Raw genomic sequence first — 16,856 nt, 5'->3', positions numbered from 1 at the left:
TCCGTCTAAAAAAAGCATCTACTATTTATTGAACAAGTTCGTTTAATCGAAGATTCACGCATCCGAATCTATATCAAAATCCCTATGCATTCTTCTGTAATCCGTCTAAAAAAAGCATCTACTATTTATTGAACAAGTTCGTTTAATCAAAGATTCACGCATCGTCGATAGATATAAAAGTAATTTGTAATTGTACCGCTCTGCTAGACTTGAGGTTCAGAAAGGATAGTACATAGGTGTGTAGAAATAAACCACTGAAAATGCTGCTAACTGATGAGGTTGCAAATTTTGGATGCTGAATCTTGTGGTCTATATTCAGAAGAAAAAAAAAATCGAAAGGTACATCAGGTGCCCTTCAGGCTTCAAATTCTTGCAATCTGAAGTATGTACATCAGAATGTGGCTATAGGTACCCTGTACACCTGTCGAAGAACGAGAGGGATGATTATTTTTACATCATACGGCACCATTTGCAGGTGCAGTAGTATTGCCGTCCGTGAGATGTAATCTCTTCAAGGTGCGTAGTAATCTCCCCTATCAAAACTTGAACATATATGCCAACTGCCAGACGCCTGCAAGGCACGAAATATGAACCATACCAGAGCCCACCCATACCATAGGTAGCCTACCTTCCAAACTGTGCATCCTCTACCCGGGCTGCGAGCGTGCGCAGCACTTTCTTATCAAAATTTGGGTCAGTTTCTAAAACTTCAGAGAGAAAATCGCGAACTTCCTCGTATCGTTTGGCTTTGCAGTAGCTGTCGACTACTCTCCTGTAGGTCAGCTCCATAGGCCTCAGGTTGTGCTGAATCATGTAGCTGATAACCTCTCTAGCCTCACTAAACATCTCCAGGCTAGCGTATCCCCCAACGAGTGTGTGATAGGTTATGACGCAGGGAGCCATGCCATCAGCAACCATCTCGGAGAGGATCCTCTGAGCTTCTTTGATCAGCCCTTGCTTGCAGAATCCGTTTATGACCGTGTTATAAGAAACTACGTCAGGTTTTAACTGAGAATTTTTGAGCTGGTTCAGTATCTTTTCAGCTTCCCATGACTCATTGCACTTTGCATACATGTCCATCAAGCTGTTGTATGTGATGAGGTCAGGGCTCAGCCCGCTCTGCTTGATGGAATCGAACATCTCGGTGGCCTTGCTGTACATCCCATTCTTTGCATACATTGAGAGCATGGAGTTGAATATGACAAGGTCAGGTTTGTAACCCCGTGCCTTTACCTCTCGAAATGCCTTTTCAACTCCCTGCAATCGTCGGCACTTGAAATTGGCAATCACTAGGGTCCTCAAGATAACCCAGCTTGGGAAAACAGTGCCTTCATAAACTTCCTTTTCGATCGCCTCTATCCCAGCAACATTGCCACCCTTGGCATAGCACTGAAGCAATAGTGAATATGACTGCTCGTTCGGCTTGAACCCCTTGGTCCTCATTTTGCTTACCATTGACTGAGCCGTAGGCCAATCGCCTTGTCGCGATACCACATTCAGCAATGCATTGTATGTGGTGAGGCAGGGGGCGTAGCCAGCTCTGGTCATTTCATCGTACATCTTGAAAGCATTGGTCCTTGAACCACACCGGCCATATGCAGATATCAGCGTGTTGTAGGTGTCTCGGCTCAGCTCAACCCCACAAGACTTCATCCCCTCAAGAACCCGGGTAACATATTCCTCCATGCCTCGCTTCCCACAGACAGCAAGCATTGTGTTCCATGTGACCCGGTCCGGCGTGCATCCGCTTCTCGACATTTCCCCAAGCATCTCCAGCATCACGGTGAACCTTGATTTCTTGCCAAGCATGCCCAAGATAAGATTGTACGTGTTCACATTCGGAACACACCCGCTGTTCTTCATCCGTTTGAATAGAGCAAGTGCCTCGTCCACCTTCCCGATGCTCCCATAAGCTGTCATCACGGTATTATATGTGAATGTGTTTGGCAATATACCCTTGCCGATCATAGTATCCAGACACTTGGCAGCCTCCTCGTAGAACCCAGCCCTGGCATATGTTCCGGCGAGCTCGTTGTATGTCACGGCATCCGGCTGACAGCCGTTCGGCTCCATCTCCTTGAGCACACGCAGCGCTTCTGTGTGGTTCCCGGCCTTTCCAAACACCTGCAGCAGCGCATTGTACGTGACGACACAGGGGGTGTGACCACGGGATTTGAGGTCCTCGAAGAATGCCACCGCCTCGTCAACGAGTCCGTCCCGGCAGCACGCGGCGATCACAGTGCTAGCAGTGAAGTCGTCGGGCTCGACCCCCGCGGCGCGCATCTCCTCCAGCAGCGCGACGATCCGCGGCCACGAGCGCCCCATCCGGCCGTACACGTCGAGCACGACGTTGTAGGTGACTAGCGTGGGCGCCACCCCCTGGCGCCGGAGCTCGGTGAAAAGCTCGAGCGCGCGCTCGTACCTCCCCGCCCGGGAGAGCGCGTGCAGCACGGTGGTATAGGCGCGGACATCGAGGCGGGACCCCGGCGGAAGCGGCATTTCGTCGAGCAGCGCGCAGACGGCGTCATGCTGGCCCTCGCGCCCCAGCGCGCGGACCACCATCTCGAGCGAGGCAGCGTCGGCGGCGCCCTCCGCGCCGGCCCAGCGGAGCAGCGCGAGCGCCCACTCCCAGTGGCCTGACAGCTCGAGCGCCTTGAGGAGGGACGGGATGTCCGCGCGGAGGAGCTCGTCGCGGCGGGAGGCGAGGAAGGCCGGGAGGGTGGGGAGCGGGTGCGAGGAGATGGCAAGCACGAGGGCCTGTGCAGCGGGGGAGAGGAAGGAGTGCGGCGGGGTCGGGGTCGGGTGCGACCGGCGCGGAGCGGGCGCCGGCGCCGGCGCCGCGGTGAGGTGGAGCAGGAGGGAGTCGAGCTGGAGCGAGGAGGGCGACGGCGGCGGAGGCGCGGACGGGAGGAGCGGCGCCGACGTGCGCGGGGCACGCTTTCTTGGCCCCGCGGGAAGAGTGGGCTTGTTCGGGAACAGCCCGCGGCCGGTGGCCTCCATCGTCCGCGGCGCGCGTTGGCCGCCGGGTGCCAGCTCCGGACTACGAGCTCGTGAGCGAGGCGCGGGATGAGAGCGTGGAGGGGAGGCCCGCGCGCAGCATAGGGGATGGGGTTTGCGGATACGGTGGTGGCAGCGGGTGGACGGGAGTTGGCAGGCGGGAGGAGGCCGGCGCCCCGCTGTTCGGTTTGGGAGATCTGAACCTGATCATCTGAGTCAGTGGCACTCATCTGAAGCCTGAACCTGATCGAGTGGCGCAAATCTGCCGCCGGCACATCTGATCTGGCGATTCTTCCCGGTGAGTTCTGGCCACCCGCCGTCGATTTCCGTTCCCATGTTGCAATCTTTTTCCATGTAAGCAGCACAGCAGAGCTGAAGCCACGATTGACGATAAAACAGCAGATGATTTGTGCATAGATATAGATGTGCTTCAACTTGTGTAACATAAGCGATAAGACATGCTACAAACAGTGGCGGGTCTAGAAAAAATCCTATGGGTGTGCCTGTTCTACAACCAGTTGCAAACAAGTTCAATTTCAAACATAAGATTCATTATATCAGAAGTTCAATGAAATTAAGTTTGAAAATATTATAGTACAACTTGTTCAAATCAGACGAGTGGTCTTAAATGGAATCGAATGCAAGATAACAAAAGAAAATTGCAATTTCACTAACCTTAAGAAAATGGCTTGCTCTATAAATGTCACCACACAAATATTTCAAGAGAAGATTATTTTCCACAAAATTTATAACATTGATGTTCTTTCATCAATCAAAGTAGCCATTGATAGAATCAATACCGATTTGAGAACCAAATAATTCATTTTTCTTTAGTCTGATTCTAAAACTCTAATTTAAAAAGGCTAAATTCCTAAATCGTAAGGCCCAAATTAAAAGAGGCCTAGAGGATGAGGGTAGGCGTCCTTGCCTCAGCTTGACTTGGGTTGTTGAGTGCTTATAGGCCATGAGGGATGATACTTGATTTGGTCTAAGCAGTGCTGCAGTGGGCATGTTTGTGGACCATTGCAGTGTTGTATAGATGGTTCTGGTTGAGATGTGAGAGGGAGTAAGCAGGTAGCCAGCTAATGGCTGGTTTGGGAGCGTGCACACATATGGTCTTTATAAATTTTTCTCCAAACTACAATATATACTTAGTTTAATTCTTGATTTTTTTGTCGGCACACCCGAGGACCATGCTGGATCCACCCCTGGCTACAAATTGGGGGTTTGCCTTTTATACTTGTCTTTAGGAATCAAAATTATATGGAGCTAATAGGATATACTATATAAATGATGTGTTGTGTACAACAGAGTATATTGGATAGACTAAGGATATAAGGGACAATTAATTTTTTGTCACTCTAACGAATGACACATTCCCAAAAGACACTCGAGATGTTATGCCAAAATGCCACTTGAGTCCTACAAAAACTTGCTTATTTTCCACTTTGCGACATTTTTTCCTGCCACATGGCATTTTTCTTTTTTCTTTTGTTTGCCCTATCGGCATGGATAATCACCGGAAATGACCACTCTGCCCTCTCCAGCCTTATCCTCTTCCTCTTGTTGTTGCTAGACTCTGCGTGTTGGGCTACAACTCTGCTGAGCTGCTCCCGCAGGAGGGGGGAAGCAGCAGGATGAAGGATCTTCAGGGTGGCTTGCGGACTATGTCTGCCACAATCGGAAGCACGACCACGACGCGCTGCTCCACATGCTTGTTGGATTCGCGCTCGTCTCCTGCCTCCTACTCCTGCTCCCGGGCAACCTCGTATCCGTCACCATGGATGAGCTGCTGTAGCTCGGGAGAAGGACGCAACACAACGAGGAGGAGGCTCTCGCTCTGCCATGCACGGACATGGCCAATGACACCATCTGATGCGACTGCACCTTGCTCTACACCGACATCTACGTCATGTGCGGGGACATCCGCACCGAGGCCGCGTCCAACTTGCTCTTCTTGCTCGTGCGGCCCAACTCATTCGCAGTCGCCGTCGACAAGCGCATCCGGCCCTACAAGCCGCCACTCATGCCTCCGCACGCTCTAGCTCCAACACTGAATCCGCCGCTGGCTCCTGCACCACCTCCAAAGCTATCATCGCCGTTCCCACCACCAAAACCCATGCCTCTACCCGCACCACCACCGATGCCACCACCACCTACGACCTCTCCGGCACTTAACCCGCCACCGGCGCCACCTCCACTCCCGAATCCACTGCCATCGTCCATTCTTTCACCTACAATGCTGACTCCTCCAAGTCCGACGCCGTCTCCCACACCACCACCTACTACAAAACCAGCCCCACCACCATAACCGAATCAACGACCCACTCCTGCTCCACCACATCCAGCCCTACACGTGCAAAGGAAGCCCATGAGCAGCCAACTAGCAACAGCCAAAGGAGGAGGTTAAGGCTAGAGAGGGCATAGTGGTACTTTCCAATGATTGTCCACATCGACATGCCAAAAATGAAAAGTGCCACTTGGCCACCTCCAACTCACTCTTCTTGCTCATGCAGCCCAACTCATTCACGGTCACCGCTGACGAGCACATCCGGCCCTACAAGTTTTTATGGGCACAACGGTATTTTGGCACACCATCTCAAGTGAGCATCTTTTGAAAATGTGCAATCTGCTAAAGTGACAAAGAATTAATTAACCCAATGACATGGGGTTGTTTTATTTTCCTTTAATCCTTTAAATACATAATAATTAGTAATTACACATACCAACTGAACACACATATTTCTGGGGAAAAATGAACACATGCATACAGCAATTCTCTAGTTGTATTGTGACCTTCCAGGTTCTTCAGAAGCCCCATAAGTTAAGATCGGTACTAAAGAATACCAAGAAAGGCACACGAATTCAAGTCGAACAGAACTCAAACCTAAGTAGCAGGGGTGCTCTAATCACCTGCGCTAGGCTCATTCCTAGTTTACACAAGTAGATCATTTACAACCAAGGACATCGAAGTTACCTCGCCTTCCTTGGCCTCCCAACAGGTCTCTTCACCGGAATGGCGCCCAACTCTGGTTCCTGCTCTAGCAAGTCGATCTCTGATTTGACTACGCCGTCGTTGTTCTTTTGAGGTGAGCCCTTGGCAGGTGACCTTGTTGAGGTTGGGGTAACCTTTTGCGAGTTGGGTTGCCTTCTTCTGCGGTTCTTGGAACCATTTTGTATTCGAACGCCCATCGGCAGGCTGAAATAGACATGGCACATTACTTTAATGGCATAGTTATTACTTTTACCTTAAACACATAAATCAAACCTGACAGCTACAGAAAAAAAATCTTGAGCATAATATGGTATAGTACGTTTGATGTGCCCTACAGGTGTTCACTAGAACTTGCAACTGTTTGATATTAAGTGATCAATGATGACAGCTCATCATAAAGGAGGCACATATTCTCCAAAAATATATGATCTTGAACTGTAAATACAAGGTATAAGTAACATTGGCAACATTATCCTATATAGCAACCACGCGCATAAGTTGTCATGACATTTTGATCCTAAATTCAATTCAGACTGATCTAGCGCGAATAAAATATTCCAAGTTCTGATGACAAAGCACAGCCACCACAAGAAGTACGTTAATTTACATGGAGATAACTTTTATCAAATAGTCGCACACTCTTGCACGGAATAACAGAAATAGTGGTATGATTACCTGGGTGCAGCCTCAATATCCTCCTTCAACATTAATTTTGAGAGAGAGCATGAATCGTCACAGACAGCATCTGGTCATGAGCAACAAGAAAAATCAGATGATGTTAAGGTGTCAAACTCATATGAACAGCGAGGAAACATTTCAATGATGACAACATACGCTCTTGCTTCTGGTGTGATAAGTCCATCATCTGCTGCTCGAAAGGAATAAAAACATTCACAGGTTCCACCTTCAAAGGAAAGCCTTTCTTCAGGTCCTATGATAAAAGTTATCTCCATGTCAGAAGAGGTTGGCACGCTTTTATTTGACTGATGTGAAAGAAAGACACCCAGCAAATCGTGGGCGCAGTGGGTACCAGTACCTGACTAGAGCACCGATTAAGTATTGTAGTGTCATAATTTTTTCTGTCTCTACCAGCTTGCGGGGAACTGGAATCAAATGGCTGTGGAGGTACAGTTGAAGGTTTATTGGGGCCATCTAGTATTTCATCAGCACTTTCAACTTTTGAAATGATGTTAGGATATGTTAAATTATTGGCTCCGAGAACATCTGGTGATAGTTTATTTTCATTTATGGAAGCATTCAGATTCTTGGCAGTGAGCTCTTCACGTGAATTTGCAGCTGACAAGAAAAAAAGTTGTAGATGTAAGCAAAATGAAAATGTTAGTGGGGCTTAGTGATCCTTTGCAAAGAATTGCTAAAGAGATTAATCTCTACCTGGATGATTTCGAATAATACCAACTTGCTTGAATTTTGAAATGTTCAATGGATTTCCATTGATCTTTGGCCTGACTCTTCGAACCTCCTCATAAGCATCCTCTCTAACAGAGTAATTTCGTTTGAGAACCTGCAGTTAAATGTACAGAAATAAGTTTCTGCCATTCCAGAGTTTTAGAACTTTAAGGAAGAACCAAAGAATATCAGTAAATCTGGTGATTGTAAGATCCAAAAGATACTTATCGAGTTAAATTCATTTTTAGTATTCTTAAAAAAATCATTTCTAGTGATAAGAAAATTCAATTGATCCAGCTTCCAACAGAAATAACACAACACTAAATGTGCCTTGAATACATAAAAATACAAATAGTAATGCATACAACCAACAGCTACAATATGTACATAGGTGCTTGAGACTGGATTGAGGTAATACAATTAATAATTTATGCATGTTCACGGGGGAAAATTATTGTATTTCAGTCTGGACATCTTAGTGAGTAATTGTTATGAGATTGGAGACAAGTTTTGAACCAAGAAAGCTAATAATGCATGTCTATGGACAAAACTATAACAAGCTAGGTCAATGTAAACTTTACAAAAGGCCGATGCCAAATTTAAGGTCAATAACTGAACTAGAAATTGGGAACTAATATTTTATGCTACTTTAGGGGTGCATTTATGATTAATAGAATATTGGAAGGCCACCTCAAAGAAACATTTGCTGGGAAAGAGCGAAGACTAAGACTCCTGAGAATTTACTACTTCCAGGGTATTGTTCACCACGCCAACTGGTCAACAAAACATATTGCAGTGGTGTGCATTTGAGCAGCAATAGAACATGAAGTCATGATTAATAGCTTAATACTCTAACCAGAAGAATGGCGCATTAGCATGCTGACCAGTAGAACAGAAAAGGATGACCGATGAAGTCAGATGGGCTGGAGTTAGCATGCATCAAAACAAACTAAATTTCTACAAGCAAAGAGCACTCACAGGCTGAATGTTGTTAGCATTGTGGATGGAAGGGCTTTCGTTGGTATGGGTTAATTTTGGAATTGTGCCCGCAGCAGCACTATTATCAAAACCATGGCCATGGATCAGAAGACTTGAAGTTGCAGGTGAGGATTCATTTGGACTAAATGAAGAATACCCATCAACTGCTTGTCTACCAGCCTTCCGAGCACTTGGAAGAGCAAACCCGCCAACATCAACGTCACCTGAATCTGAGTCCAAAACTCGTTCTTGAATTATCTTTATGAACTTGCTGTACTCAGACCTGATATTAAAATTAAAGAACAGAAATTATGTCCTATTGGTAACAAAGTCTATATTTTTTTACGCACAGCCACTATCAAATATTAGTTTGTCCAGGATTAAAGAATATGTTAACAAAATACAAAAAACAGCCCCATTCACAACTTCTGGTTGCTTTATCACAGGAGACAATTCATGGCTATCATCTAATAAAATGCACAGTTCATATACACAAAAGAGAAGCACTGCAAACCAATTGTTTATTTGAGTTTGAAATATATTCTATAAAATTTCATATTTAAATGCATACTAAAAAAGACTATTTACATGACAAAGAAAAATACAAATCAAGCAATACTTTCTAGAAGGACAAAATGAAAGCAAATAAAATATACAATGTAATACCTTGAATAAGTCTCCTGCATAAGCAATTGCATTATGGCATCCTTTGGCTCAATCTCTGAGACAATTGCTAGGGATCCAGCATAGTCTTTCAGATCTGTCTCCTTTTCACCCTAAAATCACAAGTAATTCTACATGAATTCAATGTGTGAACTGTGAAGTGCTCAGATAACTAAGGCCTTACTCCTAGTCTTCTAACCCAGTGAGAGGAGCTTGTTTAGTAACTACTGGGAGGATAATATGTTAGGTAATAAATAGAATGGCTGGGAATACCTGGTTTAACTGATTATTTTTCAGGGGAAAGATTGGGGAATCACCATGATCTGAAAAAACAGCACATGGGCCTGAATTGGCAGATAAATAAATAAAATTGTACAGTCCATTTACAAGAAAAGAATAAATAGTACAAACCAAGCACAAGAACACTGATGTTTCCTGAAACCTTATAGATTAAGTGGTAAAAGAAAGATATATTGCTCAAAACTGAGCAAATGACAAGCACCAAAAGAAGGGTTTAGATGATTATATTCCAAAAGATAACAAATGAAAGGAAAAAAAAGAACCTTCACTACTGATTTGAGATAAGTTCACAAATTAAACGCATTTAAAGTTATCCTTTTCTTTTTGGGTTGTTCAGAAACCACATGGTTTTTTCCTAAAAAATAACAATCATAATTCATAACACAGAATGTGTGCAGCTCGGACAGTATGTGACAACAAGATAAATAATTTATGCATCTAACATTATATGAAAGGTGGAATGGTGGTAGATCCCATTAGCTTAGCTACAAAGTTCAAGCAAGCCCTGAAGTCATTAATTGTTTCCAGTCTGACTGGCCCATTGACTAGTCTTGTTGATGTGGCACAGCATGTAAATATTAGTGCTCACCCAGTTTAGGTTATGACGATCAATGTGACATTTGATAAGGGAGAAAAAAACATTGAGACGTCTCTTAAGTTTCTGGGCTCCTAGTCCTATGTCTTAGTACATGTCAGTTTAAAATTTTGAAATTTGAATTCCGTCATAAATGAGGGCCTCATAATGCTACAATAGTCAATACTGCACAAAATGTCGGATCCAAACTATGAATGCTCATATGACCATCCAGGACCCACCTATTTGTTGGCAAAGAATAGGGAAGGCTTGTATGTATCCACATACCACATGCAGTTCAAATATATGCTTGGTACAGGGAAAATATATGGATAAAGCGGTGCTTAAGAAGCATTTTCACCCAGATAGTGGCTTAGTGCCAGTGTTATTATGTCCACGATCCAACAACATTTTTGTATTTATGAACATGGATTGACTTTTAACAGCGTGATGGTGCACAATAACAACGTAATCTGCATGCCTGCATGACCCAAACAACTATAATAAAGAAACAACCCTTGGCTCCTATGCAGATGCGAAGCAAGAGACTGCAAGCATCCAATGTACTCTTAACGTATGACCGTAGCGATATCAATTGCTAAAATAAATTGTTTTATCTAACGAATATTCGACCACAGACTATTCGAAACGCCAAAAATGGCCGAAATTTTCACGAAAATTAAGGCAATCGCACCGCCATTTCTACCCAACATGCAGCATCAAACCAGCGGAACACGGCGCGAGCATTTAGAGACCTCGGTGGCGGCGGCAATGCGGCACCCACAGCCTGAAATGCGTTAGCTCCAATCCAAAGCAGAATTCGAGGAGTCGCGTAGCTGTACCGTAATTGTAACCCTCGCCACGAGGGCCAGGAGGCCGGGGCGAGACCGGCGAGCACGACGCAGACGGCGAGTCCCCGCCCGACACGCCCGCGGTGGAGCCGGAGGACTCGGGGCCGAGCACGGCGGCAAGGAGCCGGCCGGCGCCGGAGACGAGGCCCGCGATCCACCCCCTCGGCGGCGGAGGGGGAGCAGCCGGAGGCGAGGCCCCGCCGGACGCCGACGGCAGGGGACGGGGATCGCCTCCCGCGGCGGATGACTCCATGGAGGAGACGCGTACGGTGGCGGGAGCAGGGGGCGGAGTGGAGGGAAGGAAGGAAGAAATAGACGAAACCGAGCCGGGATCTGCGTCGCTCGTTTGGTAGGTGGTAAATTTGGGGGCGGGGCGGTTTTAAAATGATCCAAATTTGGGGGCCTTCCCGCCGCGGATGGGTGGTGGTGAATCTGGTGACGGTCCGGCTGTCTTCCGGTCCGAAGGTTGCATGCTCGTTCCACGCGCCCAACGTTTATCTCGAGGGTCCCACTGGATTGTTAGCCACCCTAGGGTTTGGAGGGGCAAGTTGAGGGGAGGCCATGACAGAGAGTTTGGTGCATGAGGCGTGACAGAGTGAGAAGGTTGAGAGATCGTGCGCCTAGCTAGGCTTGTGTGGCTTTATGGGGATAGGGATGATTGAAAATTACCGGCGGTGATTTTCGGTTTAAAACGGAAAAAACTCAGAAACGATTAGAAGGGCTTAAAATCGTTTCCCCTCTCACTTCTGGATGGTTTTCCCTAATTCAATATCGATTCCTAGAATTATCATTTCTGGCTGCTTGGGTCGAAAAAGTTTAAAAATGAGCTAGGGTAAAATGGGAATTCTCGTTTTTGTTTTCATAACTAATCTTTCTACATGTTACAGGACACTGCGTGCCGCAAGTAACTCTGACCCAAACGAATTCGATCCAAGTGCAGAGAGAGACCAAACATGCATCCTGTGCTACGGACAGCTGTTCGACGTGCGGTGGAGGCCTGCAGCAGACAATGGTGTGACTGCATCTCCAAGAGGAAGAGAGTCACTGTACAGATTTAGCGGGAGTGGCACACCCAGATGTGTGCACCAGCAGCGCCTGCAGCAAGTGTGCCCACTAGATGACCTGGACTTCATGGCAGGCTGGACTAGAGTCTTGTTGGGCTTCGTGTTCTCTGTACCAGGAAGGAAAAATTACATTACTCTAGGGTAAGTATAGTTTGTAAGGATGGTTCGTTGTTATTGAAGTTTGTACTAGTGAGGCAGGTGAAAAAAACACATGTTAGGTAAAAGAATCAATAAATGAATGAGTATTAGACGGGAAGGATGGATGATTGAGATAGCTCGTGTATTTATATCTCCATATGGAGTTGCCTTTCTCGGTATAGATAGGCTAGTGTGTTCATATCAGTACTCTTTAGCTTTAGTCTATAGATAAACTAAGACTAAAGAAGTTTCTCGATGTTCCATTGCTTCATGCTGTCTTTGTTTCTCTCCATCGTATGGATAGTAGAAGTATTCTGTTTAGTAGTGAAGAGAGGAGAGTAACTGATCTATCAAGACTGTCAGATAAGCCGATGCTGCATGTTCTTGATCAAAATGGGACAAGTTCTGCTAGAAATGTTTTGTAAACGGTTAACTTTGGTGATGTGGTGCAGTGGTGGTATGGATATTGCTAAATGTGCTTCGGTTTCCAACGTATGGGCTAGTTGGAGATGCATATGCAGGTTTTGTTTTGCAGGTGTTGTCTTTCTTGTTCCATGTCTAGATGAACTTTGTGATATTTTTCCTGTCGATCAAGCACTTATAGGGAGTTGGCTGCGCCAGAGGACTGACGTAGAAGGCTGCTTGGCGAGGAAGCTGTATCATCAGGATAGCATTATGGTGAGGATTTCTCTCGTGATGTGGTTAGGAAGTTGTTGTTTGTTTTCTATTTCTGGCTCAGCATACTTGCTTTTTACTCAAAGTGGTTCATATAAAAGTAAGTGAATTGCATAAAACATCGTTCTTGTGGGTTCAAGACCACTCCATTATATTCAGTGCTATTTTAGAAGGAAGCAACCGGATAGGTTTCTTAATTGAATAACATTCACATAAATCTACACGTACGGCACAAACCGCTTCCCTTCTATCATAGGCAGCGTCTTAGCCTCTTCCATGTTCGCCCCTAACAAAGTAACAATAGCGGACTTGTTTATGGTACTTGTTTGATGTAAATTACACTTGGGGCCTGTTCAAAATGCGCGATTGGGGTTCAAATCCTTAGAATTCCAAATATCTTACAAACTCCTGGGCAATCTCCTCCTCCTAGAGAGATTCTTTGTCAGCGTGTAACTCTTGCTAATTTTGAAGCAACGTCCATAAACTGCGCAATCTCCATCCACACGGGTGGAGCATGTTATGCGAATACCACTAACAGTGCAATGAGGTGTTTGCTGAATATATCGAGGTGTCTTGTATACCTATGGATTCAAAAAAGTATTTATGAAAAATAATTTTTTGGAACATTCTACAGAAAAGCATGAGCATCTACTTTTTTTTTCAGCTAAAAAAAAAGTGTGTAATAGCACATCGGGCTGCATTATGGAGCTGATTAGTTACCGACATGGGAGTATTCTAGTCCGTTGGATGTATACAATCTTATTGGGAAGTGTGTTTAGTTGTTTTCATATACTATTTTAATCTGGTTCGATAAATACAAATATACACCCGTAGCTTGGACCGAGAGAAAAGCTTGATTGACCCAGCGGATACAAGCTGTTGTATTTGCTCGTGCAGACAGACTCACTCATCAATATCATAAATCATCTTCGTATAAACAATCAATCATAATATTAACTTTTATATTCGCTCATATAACCTCAGATTCGATCATCCTAAAAAAAAAAACTCACATAAACCAATTCAAATAAAAATAACTAATCAAACACTATTCTTTTAAACTAATATAATTCTCTCAGTCCATATCCTCTCAATCTACGTACGTTCAAAATCCCATACGGACAACAATGACACCTTATGTTGCTGAAATGCTACCACAAACCAAACACGTCACTATGGTTTGATTGAGACCAAGACGACTACGCCTCCCAACGGCCTGATTGGATTTCAGGAACGCGCCTTCCAAACGGGCTTACGGACAGACTGGATCACTCTCGTTCTCGCCTTTGGCTTCGGAGGCCTTCGCCTCGACGCGGCGCGGGCGCGGCCCCCGCCTCGCCTCCAGTCTACGAGATTCCCGCGCGCCAATCGACCCCAATTTCGACAAGGTTCGCCGGAATCCTCCTCCGCATCTCTCTCTTACGGTAGTCCGATCAGATTGGCTGAAGCAAGCAAAAATAGCTGGGGAAGGGGTTGGTAGTTCGTGAAATTTTCATCATGTTTTTGGCAAACCAATGCTATTCCGCATCGATGATCGAGGGAGGAGCGGGGCCCGTAGATTTCTAGGGTTTGTGATTGCGATGCGGTTTAGGGTTTAGGTAAGCAATTGTGTACGCTTGTCAGCTCTGGTGATCACGAGGGGCTAATGCTTTTATCGTCAGTAAACGGCTCAGGATGCTGGTTTAGATGGCGAAGTTCGTTACAGTTGGGATCGATTTTGATGAACATTCGAACTAATCCAGCTGCTATAATGTAGCGCACGTGTGCCTCCATGCTGGAGCAGGAAAGTAATTCCAGTGCTACATGGCGCATCTCCTAAGGATGTAGAAATTGCTGAGTACTTTCAATAGTAATGACCACCCTGTATGTGCATTTTCAGCGGTGAGTTAGTAGGATGCACATCACATTCATCAACGAAGCCCAGCAATTTAGGGATGAACATGATTTGCTATGAAAAGGAAAATGCTCATACACTGGTAAATATTCAGAGTTCCAGGAGCATGCAAGCAATATATCATGTGTTTGATAAGACCATGATTTTAGAAGTCAGAGGGGATCAGAAGTACTGGCAATCTGGCATCTAGGGAACAAGATCAATCTTTTAGTCTTCACTTGATGGAAGGTCCAACTTTCCACTAGATACTTAAGGGAGCATCTGAGCACCTTCTTTTCATTGACTGAAGTTTTTTGGTTGTTTCTTCATTTCCCTTGGCATCATGGGAAGCAGCCTCGCAGCAGAATATGTCCGAACTTTTCTCACGGTATAACTTGTGTAATTTTGGTTCTATCTGGTTAAGCAGAAAACTGTGCTCTAAGTTAAGCAGCAGAACATTTTTTTTACTTTATCCTAGAATAATGAGGAATTACAGGTAGGTAATTATAGCAATATCTGAGCCACATGCCGCTGGTGGCACAAATCTGCTATCTGTAAGTAAGTCTTTTAATTGGTGAAATGATGGCTTCACGTGAAATGTTGTCAGTTGTTTCATTTGCCAATCTTTTCCCTATGTCCGGATCTTGGTGACTGGTGACAGTTAATTTAGTTGAGGGCTCTCCCTGTATGTTCATATGTGCAGGTAGTAAGTGCATTCCACTTGAATGCGGTGGTAACTACTAAATACTGTCTGTGTCTTATCCACGTAACTTCTCTTATGCGCTAGCCGCTCCCTGCATATATTTTTCTAGCCTCTGCTTATATTTCATATGTATATCTACTTAGTTGGCCAACTAAAAGGCGACATGTCCAACGGTTGAGTGTAGCGGAGATGCGCATGCTGAGATGGATGTGTGGCCACACAAGAAAGGATCGGGTTCGGAATGATGACATACGTGATAGAGTTGGTGTAGCACCAATTGAAGAGAAGCTTGTCCAACATCGTTTGAGATGGTTTGGGCATATACAACGCAGGCCCTCAGAAGCGCCTGTACATAGCGGAAGAATAAAGCGTGCGGATAATGTCAAGAGAGGTCGAGGTAGACCAAACTTGACATGGGAGGAGTCTGTAAAGAGGGATTTGAAAGACTGGAATATCACCAAAGAACTAGTCATGGACAGGGGTGCGTGGAAGTTAGCTATCCACGTGCCAGAGCCATAACTAGACTTTCAAGATCTTATGGGTTTCATCTCTAACCTACCCCAACTTGTTTGGGACTGAAAGGCTTTGTTGTTGTTGTTGTTGTATATCTACTTAGTGTAGGCTATGTTTTATGCTTAACCACATCCTCTGCATCTGATTATTGGCTACAGAGAATCTAGAAGTGTAGAAAGTTGAACCTTAAAATAATATAAAAAAGGGCACACATTTTTTTGAACACACAAAAGGTGTGCGTGCTTTTCATTAATATTACATTTATAGATAATGTAAACTGTCTTTTTTTAACTTTGGCACATTATGATGTAATATTTATTATCTCTTGCTAATTCTTCTATATTGATACCGTTAGTGAAGGGACCATTTGCATTCCAGAATTCCATTATTCCTAGAAGGCTAGGACTTCTTCTGAGTCAGTGGCTCAGTGCTGTTGCGGGTGTTTATTAACATCTTTTGTTTTTTACATCTTCAACTTATAGTAAGTTTACCACATCTTTTTTTTATAAAGAAACTAAGAAAATCTCTCAACATACTATTATTGCTTTGTTTTTTGTTAGGCTATCTTTCTTATGGTTCCTTGTCTGGTAACTAGTTTACTGCTCTTCTGAATGTACACAATTGTATCCAAATTTTAGACTCCGAGGATTCTTTTCCAGCAGAGAGCATTGGGTCAAAACATATGTCATAGAGAAACATTTCACCATATATGATCGAATCAGATGCAGGCCTGTTGTCAACCAATGTGCACATATTCAGGTTTGCATGTTCACATATCATGGCTGGGTTGTTCACCTTTCACTGGTCCATTACCCACCGTTGGGTTTTAGTTCTTCTGGAGACCTCCTCATGACTATCCTGAGCTTCTACACAATTAATAATTGCCCACCTGAATCTGCAATTGAATTAGCTGAATCCATATGATGAAATGACTAGACTCTCTATCAATCAAACTGCATATTGTTATCTGATATAGAAAGTGAACTAAGCCCCAAACAGTCATGCTTTGAACTGTATATACTGATCACACTTGTGTAAATTTGTTGAGTCAGTGAGTTGAACAATGGTGCAACAATATGTCAGACTAATTCAGTTTTTCAATAACACCATCGACAGGATGTCAAA

General features: G+C 44.7%; 3 protein-coding genes across 4 annotated transcripts; 1 reads left to right on the top strand and 2 right to left on the bottom strand.

The window, feature by feature from the left end:
• Positions 1-338: 338 nt before the first annotated feature.
• Positions 339-3,333, bottom strand: LOC133927157 (pentatricopeptide repeat-containing protein 10, chloroplastic). The gene has a single exon (XM_062373464.1). It carries the CDS (start codon positions 2,998-3,000, stop codon positions 625-627), a length of 2,376 nt encoding a protein of 791 aa, XP_062229448.1. The 5' UTR covers positions 3,001-3,333; the 3' UTR covers positions 339-624.
• A 1,576-nt stretch (positions 3,334-4,909) lies between these two features.
• LOC133927764 (leucine-rich repeat extensin-like protein 3) lies at positions 4,910-5,308 on the top strand. The gene has a single exon (XM_062374166.1). It carries the CDS (start codon positions 4,910-4,912, stop codon positions 5,306-5,308), a length of 399 nt encoding a protein of 132 aa, XP_062230150.1.
• A 382-nt stretch (positions 5,309-5,690) lies between these two features.
• LOC133925980 (uncharacterized) lies at positions 5,691-11,235 on the bottom strand. 2 transcript variants are annotated; one of them, XM_062371715.1, is made up of 10 exons: positions 10,757-11,235; positions 9,314-9,363; positions 9,044-9,153; positions 8,535-8,660; positions 8,378-8,456; positions 7,385-7,514; positions 7,029-7,288; positions 6,827-6,923; positions 6,668-6,737; positions 5,691-6,196 (listed from the first exon to the last, which is right to left on the bottom strand). In XM_062371715.1, the coding sequence occupies exons 1-10, from the start codon at positions 11,016-11,018 to the stop codon at positions 5,971-5,973; spliced, it is 1,410 nt and encodes a 469-aa protein (XP_062227699.1). In that variant the 5' UTR covers positions 11,019-11,235; the 3' UTR covers positions 5,691-5,970. The 2 variants fall into 2 exon arrangements, with proteins under 2 accessions (XP_062227699.1, XP_062227698.1); XM_062371714.1 differs by having other exon boundaries at positions 5,694-6,196; positions 8,378-8,660.
• Between the last annotated feature and the right edge of the window lie 5,621 nt (positions 11,236-16,856).

Source organism: Phragmites australis, chromosome 8, assembly GCF_958298935.1.
Source record: "Phragmites australis chromosome 8, lpPhrAust1.1, whole genome shotgun sequence".
NCBI lineage: Eukaryota > Viridiplantae > Streptophyta > Magnoliopsida > Poales > Poaceae > Phragmites > Phragmites australis.
The sequence above is the reverse complement of the archived record's forward strand: the minus strand, read 5'-3'. Positions and strand labels throughout refer to the sequence as shown.

Excerpts from the sequence above, each read along its gene's own strand:
- LOC133927157 (XM_062373464.1), bottom strand. The coding sequence starts at position 3,000 with ATGGAGGCCACCGGCCGCGGGCTGTTCCCGAACAAGCCCACTCTTCCC.
- LOC133927764 (XM_062374166.1), top strand. The coding sequence starts at position 4,910 with ATGTGCGGGGACATCCGCACCGAGGCCGCGTCCAACTTGCTCTTCTTG.
- LOC133925980 (XM_062371714.1), bottom strand. The coding sequence starts at position 11,018 with ATGGAGTCATCCGCCGCGGGAGGCGATCCCCGTCCCCTGCCGTCGGCG. Across the intron at positions 8,661-9,043 it reads ATGCAGGAGACTTATTCAAG|GTCTGAGTACAGCAAGTTCA; the intron begins GTATTACATTGT and ends TTTTAATATCAG. Across the intron at positions 6,924-7,028 it reads TTAATCGGTGCTCTAGTCAG|GACCTGAAGAAAGGCTTTCC; the intron begins GTACTGGTACCC and ends CTTTTATCATAG.